We start from the raw sequence: 13,640 nt of genomic DNA on the forward strand, positions 1-13,640 counted from the left end.
CGGTTCGAATCCCTGCGGCGGGGTGCGCTCCCGTCGTTCGGTCCCAGCGCCTGCCAACCTAGCAGTTCGAAAGCACCCCTGGGCGCAAGTAGATAAATAGGGACCGCTTACTAGTGGGAAGGTAAACGGCGTTTCCGTGTGCGGCTCTGGCTCTGGCTCTGGCTCTGGCCAGAGCAGCGATGTCACGCTGGCCACGTGACCCGGAAGTGTCTCCGGACAGCGCTGGCCCCTGGCCTCTTAAGTGAGATGGGCACACAACCCCAGAGTCTGTCAAGACTGGCCCGTACGGGCAGGGGTACCTTTACCTTTACCTTTATATGTTATACAACAACAATACTTTATTGTCGTCCAAAGACCCACAAAAAAAATTTCAAAACTAGATACAGTTAAAACGACCAGACAGACAGATGGAAAAAACCAAGGCCGTCATTTTGTTTTATTTAGGGCATACAGTGGTGCCCCGCAAGACGAATGCCTCACAAGACGGAAAACTCGCTAGACGAAAGAGTTTTCCGTTTTTGGAGGTGCTTCGCAAAACGAATTTCCTATGGGCTTGCTTCGCAAGACGAAAATGTCTTGCGAGTTCCTGCGGGGTTTTTTCCCTTCTCCCCCCCTTTTTCTAAGCCGCTAAGCCGCTTATCTGCTTATCCGATAAGCCGCTAAAAGCCGCTAAGCCGCTAATAGCGCTAATCCGCTAAGCCGTCAATGGGCTTGCTTCGCAAGACGAAAAAACCGCTAGACGAAGAGAATCGCGGAACGGATTCTTTTCGTCTTGCGAGGCACCACTGTAATCATATTTGTTTCTTATAACCTCCGAAAGAAACTTTGCCATGGCCAGTGTAATATCATTTGACCTGTCTTCCAAAAGATATTCAATATGGGAGGCTTCAGATTTTCCCTTCAATCAGTTGATCCCTCATATTGCCCACAATGCAGTAGGATATGCTTCATACAATCGACGTCCTTGGAACATAAACAAAGCCTATTCTGATAGAGGATGCCTCTCAGTCTGCCATTTAGAACTTCCGAGGGAAATACATTTAGTCTGGCTTTGGTAAATAAACACCGATAGGTAGGTACAGGCAAATTCCTAAGGTATGAGGATATATGAAAGTCGTAACCTGTATTGGATTCCAGCTGTGACCAGGCTACAAATTACATAAGATCGGGATCGCAGGTCGCTATGTGAGATGTCCCAAAGCCTTTGCCTCAGGGATTCAAGAGCAGTGTCGTAACCCAGATGATATAAGAGGGATGATGGCAGTCCAATTGAGGTGGCTTTCCTGGCCATAGTTTTCAGCCATGGGCTGGCAAACTTCTCATTGGTTAAATGTACTAATAATCCCTTATCCAGACCAAATACTGAGATCTTGAGCCAGTATCTCATGGCAGCCCACCATGCTTTGGTGGAGAGTGGGCATTAACCTGTTTCCAGAAATAGAATTGAATTTGGGACACAGTTCTGGGACCTGTAATAGGGACCGAAGAAACTTTGCCCAGAACCAGTCTAACTTAGGAAATAAACCGTTGTACCAGACGTTTGAAGCATATAGAATTTGGGAAACAGATTTTGCATTAAAAACCCTTAATGATGGAACATAATGGCCTCCCCTTGTAAAAAAGAATCAGAGTATAGCGAGTTTGCTTATCTCCGCCTTTTGATAAGCGGCCTGCCTGTGGCAGTTCCAGGACTTTGAGTGATGAAGTAAGAGCCCTAAATACCAGAAGCATTTGAATATATGTTATGCAGCTACATGTTCTGTTGAAAGATGCGGCTTCTTGAGTTTTGTCCATGAAACTTATTGCATAGGCCATATTGGGATGTCATGCTAAACCACGATTGGCTTGTTTCAAACAAATCATATTTAACATGAATGGCAGCTTGTTGCTTCAGATGACATGGTGAGCTGTTGGTTAAGCCAGGAGTGGCGAAGTTCAGGCCTAGGGGCCACATATGGCTTCTGCACGCCCATCTGTCAGGCCACACACCCTTCCCCCCAGTCCACATCAACCCTGCTTTACTTCCTTGAGAGTTTCTGCCTTGCTGAAATGTGTTCTTGAGCTCTAATATTGCCCCTTTGTTCCTTGGATGGAGTATATAGAGCAGGGGTAGGCAACCTAAGGCCCATGGGCCACAAACTACAACTAATCCAGAACGTGGCAGCTAGACTGGTGACTGGGAGCGGCCACCAAGACCACATAACACCGGTCTTGAAAGACCTACATTGGCTCCCAGTATGTTTCCGAGCACAATTCAAAGTGTTGGTGCTGACCTTTAAAGCCCTAAACATCCTCGGTCCAGTATATCTGAAGGAGCGTCTCCACCCCCATCATTCTACCCGGACACTGAGGTCCAGCACTGAGGGCCTTCTGGCGGTTCCCTCACTGTGAGAAGCTAAGTTACAGGGAACCAGGCAGAGGGCCTTCTCGGTAGTGGGACCCTCCCTGTGGAATGCCCTCCCACCAGATGTCAAAGAGAACAACAACTACCAGACTTTTAGAAGACATCTGAAGGCAGCCCTGTTTAGGGAAGCTTTTAATGTTTAATAGGTTATTGTATTTTAATATTTTTTTGGAGGCTGCCCAGAGTGGCTGGGGAAGCCCAGCCAGATGGGCGGGGTATAAATAATAAATTATTATTATTATTATTATTATTATTATTATTAGCCAACAGGGTCATTTAACCGGCCCACCAGGCTCCCCCAAACTGAGCCGTCCATTTGGCAAGTCCCCATGATATGCTAAACCAGCCTGGTGCAGGGACTCACTTCCGCGGCGCTGGAAATCACATCTGCTAGAGTGAACCAGCCCAGGCGAAGTAAACCTTGCCGACCCCTGATATAGAGGAAGGTGTGTAGAACATAGTCTACTGTACAAAGGTTGCATTTACACTGGATGCTCTGCCCACTTTTGCTTTTGACCCTGTCCCTCACCGGGATGTGGCCACCACAAAGTAGTGTGGCCCTCAGACTGAAAGAGGCTTCCCATCCTTGCGTTAAGCAAAAAAGAAAAAAGGGGGGAAAGCAAAAGCTTTTGAAGTCCTTGTGACCACACTGGAGGAAGAGTGGGGAGGAGGCTTGCTGTGGCCTGTTCTACTCAATCGGAATATTCGTTTACCACAGCCTTCCTCAGCCTAGGTCCATCAGGTGGTGTTGGACTACAGCTCCCATAATCTCAGACCATTCGATCTGGGAATGATGGGAGTTGTGGACCACCAATGGCTGAGGAACCCAGGTTGAGCAAGACTGGTTTTGTGTGGCATTCAGACAGAGTCATTATTCATTTTCATATTAAGCTAAAAACAACCCAAAACAACCCCCCCCACCACCACCGCTGTATATCCTTGAGTCTCATTAACATTGGTGGCAAAAATCCAAGTGATTTCATAGGGAGTAATGTTTGCTTTTTCTACTGAAGTTTAAATCATCAGAGTGACAGCATACATTTATGCATTTCACTGTTTCTTGTCTTATAACAATTGGTGCACATCTAGGATTTGGAAACCATTTTTGTTTTTGTTTTTTTGGCAGACATTTTAATGAAGATTGATATAACTGCATGAACTTTCCAACTAAGAAAACTATTTTGGCTTTAATTATGTCACACGAGGAGCCTTTCAACTCCTTTTAAAATCCCTTTTTTAAAATAAACTGATTCCCAACAGTATTTCATGTGAAAATACTAATGATAGTGGCGAGCAGTTAAAGCAACTGCACTAACATCTGATGCTAAAGAATACATTTTGTCCCTTCCCCAGATGAAATTTGTATAGCCAAAATGCTTTCCTTTAGCTTGATTATTTGAAATCAGTAATAATGTAAACAAAGGAAAATAAACATTCCAGTAGATATGGCTTAAATGTAACTTACAGCATCATTGATTCAGTTCTGGCATTCTCACTGACTTTAAATTTCAAAACAATAACACTTAACAAGCCATTGAACAGCACTGTTTTAGCAAAGCCACCTGTTTGTAAATTAAGCAGTCAAAATCATTAATGACTTGTTATCGTGCTGTATGAACAGTCACTGTGTATTTAAGTGCCTGAATAAGTATTGTACAGTATGTGCTCTTCAAAACTTTTGGGCATTGATGCTCAGTGCATGCAAGTATATGCTAGGGACATTGAAGGGATTCAGTTCATTCTGTATTTTAAAGTGAACCAACCAAATTCACATTTTCCAGATCATGAATTGCAAACACTTCTGTGAGGGAGAACATTTTCCAGTGATTTATTTTCTGTTTTGTATGTTCATTAGTAACAATGAATGGCTGCTCATTGCACATAAATATTGGGCAAGTTCGGAAGTTTCAGAGTTTTGAGCTTTGTTTACTAAATATGAGTAAATATACTAAATTGGTCACTTTGGGTTGTTTTGCTCTTTTCTAAATTTTGCAATAAATTTTTAAGCTCACAAACATGCCAAATGTGTAAAAAAAAAAATGCATGTTCTACTGTAAAAATCGCCCTCAAATGCATATGCTTAAAGTCCTTTTAAAAAGAATGCAATCAACTTTTCATTCATGTTTCATGTTACTCCAACTGTGTAATAACTGACGTGCTATAGCCTGGCAGATTTCTCAGTTACCGGTACATAAAATGGTAAAAAGTAGCACAAGTAGGAACAGTGTAAAATGAAGTCTTGCTTGACTCCCTTGCTGAAAGAATCAGGGCTTGCCTAATACACTTATTAAAGCTGCACATTATAATAAAGTCGGCAAGCACCTAATTCACCCTCAACTATGGGTGAGGAACCCGTGACCATCTGGTTGTTGATAGACCCCCAACTCCATTCAGCCCCAGTGCATGTGGCCAGTAGTCAAGAATGACGAGAGTTGTAAACTAGTGTGATGTAGTGGTTAGAGTGTCGGACTAGGACCTGAGATACCAGGGTTCGAATCCCCACTCAGCCATGAAGTTCATTGGGCCAGGCACTGCCTCTCAGTCTTAATCTACCTCATGGAGTTGTTGTGGGGATTAATTAAGAAAGAGGAGAACCATGTATACTACAAATGGCTTAGCATGGAACACTGGGTGCAGCTCCTAATTCAATGCAGTTCATTACAAGTAGAATCGAAAGCATCTGATCTTCACTCAAGCAGAAGGCAGAGAGAGGAAGCGAGAGTACATGATCCTGAGGCTCATAGCTATTGTACTACCAACCTTACTGTATGCTTGCGAAACATGGACCACTTACAAACGCCATCTGCAACTTCTCGAAAGATTCCATCAACGGCGTCTCCGAGAAATCTTACACATCACTTGGGAAGACAGGCGAACTAATATCAGTGTACTGGATGAAGCAAAGATCACCAGTGTTGAAGCAATGATTCTTCAACATCAACTTCGTTGGACTGGTCATGTTGTGCGGATTCCTGATTATCATCTTCCAAAGTGGCTACTCTATTCTGAACTTAAAAATGGAAAGCGTAATGCTGGTGGTCAACAAAAGAGGTTTAAAGACTGTCTCAAGGCAAATTTTTAAAATGTAGTATAAACACCAACAACTGGGAAACACTGGCCTGTGAGTGCTCCATTTGGAGAACAGCCTTTACCAAAGGTGTCGTGGACTTTGAAGACATTCGAACTCAGAACGCAAGGGAGAAACGTGCTAAGAGGAAGGCACACTTGGCAAATCCACACTGTGATCAACTCCCGTCTGGGAACCAATGTCCTCACTGGGGAAGGACGTGTGGGTCCAGAACTGGTCTCCACAGTCACTTACGGACTCATTGTTAAAACCGTGTTTATGGAAGACAATCTTACTCTGCTACGAGTGATCGCCAAAGAAGAAGAAGAAAAAGAAAAAGAAAAAGAAGATAATACAAAAATATAGTTCAGCATTGTAAACCAGACCAATACAGTGGTACCTCGGGTTACAGATGCTTCAGGTTACAGACTCCGCTAACCCAGAAATAGTTCCTCAAGTTAAGAACTTTGCTTCAGGATGAGAACAGAAATTGTGCAGTGGCTAAAGTGGTACCTCAGGTTAAGAACAGTTTCAGTTTAAGAACGGACCTCCGGAACAAATTAAGTTCTGAACCCGAGGTACCACTGTATCTCCTTAGGACTATTCCAATATTTTTTCTTCACTGCCCTAGGTGAATTTAAGTCCCCCATCTTGTGTCCTAAGCAGCATATTAATAGCACTTTAATGATCAGGAGTTGACTATGCTACTACGACTATTTTTTGTTTTAATTTTTGATGACAGTGCCTTCCTTACTTCTTCTCTTTGGAGTGCTTCAGCTTCAGGTGCTGTGCAGTGTATCTTCATATCCCTTACTTCAGCCAGATGTGCACTCAACTGGGATGGAGGTTGTGGGGAGGCAAAACTGGCAATTCATGGCAGCTTCTACACTTGTTCCCAGCATAGCTGTCAATCGTCGCTTATTTGGCGGGACAGTCTCTTATCCCAGCGCCATGTCCCGCTGTTGTCCCTTATTGATGAGGCTTCGTTTGGCTGCTGGCTGGGCTTTCTGGCTTTGGCTCGGAAGGGCTCAGAAGTTGAACATACCTGTGCCTGGAAAATCCCTTATTTTGGCAGCTGATCCCTTATTTTTGAGGCTGCTGGTCCCTTATTTTCAAATCTGTAAGTTGACAGCTATGGTCCCCAGCCCTAAAAAAAAAAGGTCCAGGTCTGCAGAGATTTGTATTCTGAATGGGAACATAGATGACAGGGACCACTACAGCATCTACTAAGCATCTCCCTTGCTCACTGGGAACATTTTATTTTATTTTATTTTATTCTATTTTTCCTCCTTTGTCTCTTCTTCAGTGAAGGTGTGCCCACCCCCACAGCACAGATGACCATGTGAACATAATCTAGAGCAAAATTGCCTCTGATCTTCAATCTAGTAGAAGACATTAAAGCTCATTATAGTATGACGCCCTGAATGCTTAATTGATGTGAAAGGCCTAATGGCTGTATTTTGCCATTTTCCCTGTGATCTTTCATGCAGTTTCAAAAGGATATATAAAAAGCTTATGAAACTTCTTATTTGGCATGTGGTCAGGGTTTAGGTAAGTACAGTTTTCAATGAAGGATCAAAGAATACATGGTAAACATGTATATTGCTTATGAATAAGTTGAGCATGTAGTCAACATCTGAGAATGTCTTTGAAGTAAAACTTAATCCACATTTTTCCTCTACATGAATATACCTGTTTAAAGGTGCACATCATGATGAGTGTTTGCCTTTGTGTTGTGTCTCATCTTCAAGTTAAAGTACAGTCTGTATCGTTGTATAGGCCATCACCCAATAAAAAAAACTGAAAGTTGGTAGCTTTACCAACTTACAATATATTGCAATATTTTTGTTTCAGATTTATTTATTTTTTACTTTTAATAATGACATTCTGTTTCTTTACAGTAACTTATCTGGAAACAAGTTTTCAAGTTTGTCCAGAAAGTCTTTCCGCCACCTCAATTTGACTGATCTGTAAGTAATTGTTTTGTTTTGTTTCTTAAATGTTGAGGGTTGGTTGTTGTAGTAGTTGCCATTATCATCACCCATCCAGCCCAAGCCTACTTCACAGGGTTCTTGTGAGGATAAAATGGAGAGTGTTGAAAGCTTGTGTGCTGCCTTGAACTCCTTGAAGGGAAGGTGAGATATAAATGTAATAATAAATAAATAAAAATAACCATTATCCAGTATTTAATGGACATGGAGTATATCAAGGAAATACTTATGGGTTTAAGAAAAGGTAAATTTTACTTTGCACAGGCCTAAAGACATTTGTGTGCTCTGGTGAATCAGATGGGTTGGTCACTACCACAAGTTTTGTCTCCATACTCCACAAGCCATTACTGGGAATGTTTGGGGACTGTGGTGGTAAAGAATATGGGACAGATACATGTGATGAGCACAATACAGACAAACAACTCACTTCATCCCATGGAGACAATTTAAAGAGACTTCCATGCAATCGCTGTATTGTGAAAAGGACTCCTAGGCTAGAACTCTTTAACAGGGGCTCTTCTCTGTTGCCCCTCAAACCACAGAATCCACACTGCAGATCAATTTACTTTTGAAACACTAGAGAATTGCAGTGGCAGTAAACTGTGCACTATGGGAAGCCCTTGAGCTGGCCTAGCATCACGTGACCCTTTGACCTGATGAGAATTACTGAACCCTTGGTGAAGCAGCAGACTTAATTGCTTCACCTAATTAAAGTTTTTGAGTTACTGGGGCAGTATCACAAAACTTGTAAAAGTGGATCAAGTGATGCTTGAGCTGTGCTTATGAAGAAGCAGTCAGTAGGTAACATACCATGGTCATGGGAATTCACATCCTGTTGCTCTAAAACGTTTCTGTGTGGATTGGACCTTTTGTTATTTCGTCTTTGTCCTGCTCTTTTGGAACTTTCTTCACATCTTTATTGCACTTGTCTTTCTGGTGAAGTTGTACAGTAAAAGAAAATTTTGTTGTTTTAATGAGTTGATAGAGAAGAAGTAAACTATGACTATCTGGAGGATTTAAAAACTAGATTTGTGTTTGATTTTATTTCCTGCTGCTTCTTAAACTTGTCTGAAGGCACATTATCTTACCTGGACTCATTGTGTTGAAACCAGTGTTAATTCTACTCAGAGGAAACCTATTGTAATTGAATGGACATGTGTAACTTAGGTTCATTCATTTCAGAGGGTCTGCTATGAGTAAAATTTAGATGGATTCAACTCATTAGCTGTAATACCAGTAAATATATATTTTAAAATATTTGTTACATATTGCTTTTTAGGGATTTACTGGTTTTAGAAGTTCCCAAGGAGATTCTAATCTTAGTTAGGTCCCATGGTATGTGCAGGTATGGAAATTTGATAGACAAGGGAAAATATACTATGGCCTTGGAAAGCAATGTGATTACAGTTCAAGAGGCAGCTTTAGTTTGCATATTTTTGTAATGTAGTAGTCATCAAGCAGCTGGATGAGAAAGATTATTGTTTGAGAAAATAGAGTGACCATGTTTGGTCGATTATATCTCAGTAAGCTGAGATATGAAGAAGTCTTTTGAATGTGTGAGCAACTCCTTTGCTCCACTGAGTATTTTGGCTAATCCAACCTCTATAGTAAAGATTGTACTATTCAGTTGAATGTGATACTTTTTTGTCAGCTCATATTAATGTACGTTGCTGGCATAAACAGCCGAATGATGGCATTTTATAATGCTCCTTTTGATCTTTCATCTGGGTGCACATAGACTCTCAAAAGTTTAAAGAACTTGTGCTAGCACTGGCCAGGATTTAAGTGAGTTCAGTTTTCAATTTGTGATTCAAATAAGACATGAAGAGCACCCACTTTGCTCATGGCTAAATTGAGCATATAATTGAGACTATAAAAGTTGGCTTGATAGTGGAATCTGCCTCATATATCTGTAGGTGCCAGGTGGGGCATCCAGTTACAAAACTTGATTCTTCTGTGCAATGAAAGTGAGATATGAAATTACTCTTACAGAGGAAAATAATCCAATCTCCTGTTCTGACTGTCCTTTGACTTCCCTGTAATCAAACAAACACTTTGTTTTAGATGTCATGGTAGACATGAGTTGAGAGAGGTTTTAAAAGGCCATAGCTTTAAGTACATTTTAAGAGATTGAATTTGTTGATTATAAGGTATTTGGATGCTATAACAATAAGTCAGTCTAATAAAGTAGAGATTTGAGGGGAGATGGGAAGTTATTGGTATAACAAGGGTAGAGAACCTATTATAAAATGTAACAATAAATGGGTAACAATAATCTGAAAGAAATATTACTGTGAAAAGAGAAGGAACAATGTACCGCATTTGTTGTTTACTGAGCAAAGGGCAGGGAGCTGATCCATAGCTGTCAACGTTTCCCTTTTTTTAAAGGGAAATTCCTTATTCTGAATAGGGTTCCTTGCAAGAAAAGGGAAATGTTGACAGCTGTGAGCTGATCATTAAGATTTAGGAGCTGGGTAAGTCTGGGTTGTGCTGCTAAAATGTGCTGCTATATTGAAGGCAGAGGAAATGTTTCTGAATGGCCCACTAAATCTCCAAGGGGAGCTAGTTTATAATCTGACAAGCACAGCCTTGTAAACAAAGGTTACTAGCCTGCAATTTTTCTTTTACTAGCCTGTTGTGGCTGTCAGAGGAGGTTGAGAGAGCTCTGTCCCTCCTGCAGTAGCATTTACATTTCTTTGCATGGACGATGTAGCTTCTCCCCTCTTGCAGCAGGCTTGGTTTCTTTGCTGGGCACAGAGGAAGGATGGAGTCTTCCATCACCCTTCTGCTGGCCTGTTTATGCGCCTGCATGCAATTCCATGTGTTTACCTAAATGGAACCAGCGGAATAGTGTTTAAAAGGCTAGGCCAGTATGCACAGTGGGGATTTAAAGACTTTAAGGTTATAAGAAATTCAGATAAAAGTTAAAATAAACATGAAGCCACGAATCAGCATAAAATAAGTATACTTGGAATAGGGAGGGGCGACAAACCCCTAATCTACTATGCATATACTTTCCTCTGTGTCCACCTGATTTCCTGCTGGGTATAAATTAAGTACTGTATTATGGAAGTGTGATGATTATTATTAAGCAGTTGCCAAGTCCTTCTTTTGGTGTCTCCTCCAATACAGTGGTACCTCGGGTTACAGACGCTTCAGGTTATGCGATTTCGGGTTGTGCGCTGCACCAAACCCAGAGGTACCAGAACAGGTTACTTCCGGGTTTTGGCTCTCGGGCATGTGCAGAAGCGCTGAATTGCGACCCGCGCGTGCGCAGACATGGTGCTGTGGGCTGTGAATGTGCCTCCCACATGGATCACGTTTGCAACCCGAGGTTCCACTGTACTCCTGGATTAGACCTGGGCAAAGCTTTAGATTGGCAGCGTGGCAGTGTCATGACAGGAAAGTGTGAATGCTGTCTCGAGGCTGTGGGAATTTGGCACCTACTGAGTTGCCTGAGTGCAGATAACGGTTGTAGTTATGCTGCTGAAAGACTGACCGATGGATACTTTTTCCTTTTGTATTTGCTAGCTAAAGGCTACCATCCATATGCATGGTTAATTAAGATGTACTCTGTGTAGCTGTAAACCCAGATTTGCCACCAACAGTTTAGCAAGCTTGCACTTGCCAAGGAATCAGAATTGGCTACAACTTCTTGTCTAGTGGTTAGTTGGTGACAAATTGATACATTTATGTTCCGAAGCCACTGTTTACATTTCAAGGGCAGCCTCACTTTCTGCCAATGGAAAATTTCAATGAAATCAAAAGCTCCAGAGAGACATTTTTTGTTAGGACCATGGCAGGCAGAGAGACAGAGGGAAAGAGAGTGAAACTTCCTCGTCCTCCCCATCTCCAGTCCCGAGGCTCTTCGGGCTTCACTTCTCACTGTTATTCACATAACAAAAATAAAAACAAACCATGTATGTAAATTTTACTCAGTTTATGCCTCAGATGCCAGAAATTCAGCATTCCATCTTATGAGAGAGGGGACAACTGGGAAGACCAGACCAACTCCCAGCCTTCTCCACTGCCCCGTGTTAAAGGAGAATTAAGGTGGGACGTGAGTCTGTTTGGTACAGTTGTCTCTCTTTATTGCAAATCCCATCCTCTCCCTCTGTACTGTCTCCCACGCACCCCTGGAAGAAATCCAGTGCTGACCCAAACCACAAGGTTTGTAGGAGTGGGGTCTTAACTTTTCCAGTCTGTTAGCGAGAATTTGTCAAATCTGTAGAACAGTCTGTTTTGATCGGAATTATCTACTTTGGCTTGGGTCCAGTCCAAATCAAGAGCTTTGGAAACATCTGAACTGTTATGAACATTCTGCTGAGATTGCATTGGCAAAAAGGATTTTGAAGATCGTGGTCAAATCAAATATAACTCCTGTAGATTATTATAATTAGTGCTGGTTTGTTTCTTCTTTTAATGAAATGTCTTTGGCAGTTCAAGCGGCACATAAAAAATTATCCTCATGAAACATAGGTATGCTTTTATGAGCAAAGTTGAGATAATGTTCCGTTCCTGAGCCAGACATCTGGATGTTCTGTGTTGTGTTTGTCTCCAGCATCTTTGCACTTAGCGCTGATTTGTGGCTTTCATGTGTGTTTTAATTATAATAGTTCTGCAAAGCTTTCATTTGAATTCCTCAATATGTGCTTACATGCTTAGAGTATGCAGTTCAGCTTTTGTTTGTTATTACCCTTTGATATTAGTTAAACACTTTTTGTGTCATTGCCTAGAGATCTACATATTATTTCTTTTTAGAATAATTGCATCACTTACTTTGAATACATTTCTTTGGTGCTTCAATATAAAGGGAGCTAACTTTACACCAGAATATGAAAAACATTTTAAAATTTACTTTCTCCACAAATAATACTGGAAATCACATACGGTTCATATTCCTGCTATTGTTGAAATATATGGAATTGCTCAACAGGTTGACTCTGTGCTTAGCACAGCTCAAACTAAAGGTAAAACACTACTGAAGTCAGTGGAATCACATCTCTTTCCTCCAGTTCAAGACCTGGTTCTTGGGCTGAAACATTTAGTCTATTCATCAGTTGGATTAATAGGTTAGAAATCATTTTATTTAAAAACGTGTCCCTAATTAATTGGGAGTTTTAGAAAATTGCCAAGTTTTTTTTTAAAGATACATGTATGTATAAATAAATATGTATGATATTGACAGTATCAAGTTCCATGTTAGAGTAAGTATTCCTTTCCTCTCCCACATACATCTGTGAATGCCTGCTACAAGACTTGCATGAATATTGTTTTATTCATATACAGATTGTATTGATTAATAGATTGAAATGTATGGGCTTATGCACAGTGTACATAGGCCCTGTTTCACACCCTTGCGTTTAGGTATGTTAAAGATGGAGCAATCATGCCAGGTGGGAGTCGGAAAGAGCTATGTTAATTGCTCTCCATCATGGAGCAAATCAAGGACAGGTAACATTCAGTCCAGCCTTAACGACTTCTTAATTAGGTGACAGTCCTGCCTGGTCTCATATTAAACTTTAATTTGGAGCAACTTTTTTTCTAATGCATTTGTACTTACTGTCTTGTATATTATTAATTAGTTTTGGAAAAGAAAACCATATTTCCTGTCTTTTAAATTTTTGTAGGATTTTGGATGGCAATCCATTCAAGTGTAACTGTGACATTATGTGGATCAAGATATATCAAGAGACCAAGTTTCCAAAAGCTCAGGATTTTTACTGTATGAATGACTTCAACCAGAACATATCTCTGAGGGAGAAGCCAGTCACAAACTGTGGTAATGCACTTTTAATGTAGAATGATTGGCATGTGTGTTTGATGTTGCTGAAAGTTTTGGAGCACAACCCATTAAGCACCTTCCCTGTCCAAACCCCATTTAATCAAAATTTTATTAGATCATTTCTTCATGGATTAGATTCTTGTTTATAACCCGGGTGCTAGTCTGGTTTGTGAAAGATAAAAATCATACTTCAGGAGAATGTTTAAAGTTAAGTTGTGCATACCTGTTGCTTAATCAGTCTTAATTATGTGCAGGATTTCTACTGGAAATATGACTTTTGTCACTTTTTGGATTCACTTATTAGAATGATTTTTCAAGTGAAAGTCCTGTTTTGCCTGGTGAAGAGTGGATAAAACTTCCAAAGATAGTCCATCTTTTCTGTGTTGCATTATG

At 41.0% G+C, this 13,640-nt stretch overlaps 1 protein-coding gene across 1 annotated transcript in view; it reads left to right on the forward strand.

The window, feature by feature from the left end:
* Positions 1-13,640, forward strand: part of NTRK2 (neurotrophic receptor tyrosine kinase 2) — a 187,453-nt gene that overhangs the window by 23,917 nt on the left and 149,896 nt on the right. The window contains exons 4-5 of the mRNA XM_079996083.1: positions 7,373-7,441; positions 13,093-13,244. Of these exons, the coding sequence (XP_079852209.1) occupies positions 13,133-13,244 (112 nt within the window). The 5' untranslated portion in view covers positions 7,373-7,441; positions 13,093-13,132. The remainder of the gene's footprint in view (positions 1-7,372; positions 7,442-13,092; positions 13,245-13,640) is intronic.

Source organism: Podarcis cretensis, assembly GCF_951804945.1.
Source record: "Podarcis cretensis genome assembly, chromosome: 11".
NCBI classification, from domain to species: Eukaryota; Metazoa; Chordata; class Lepidosauria; order Squamata; family Lacertidae; genus Podarcis; species Podarcis cretensis.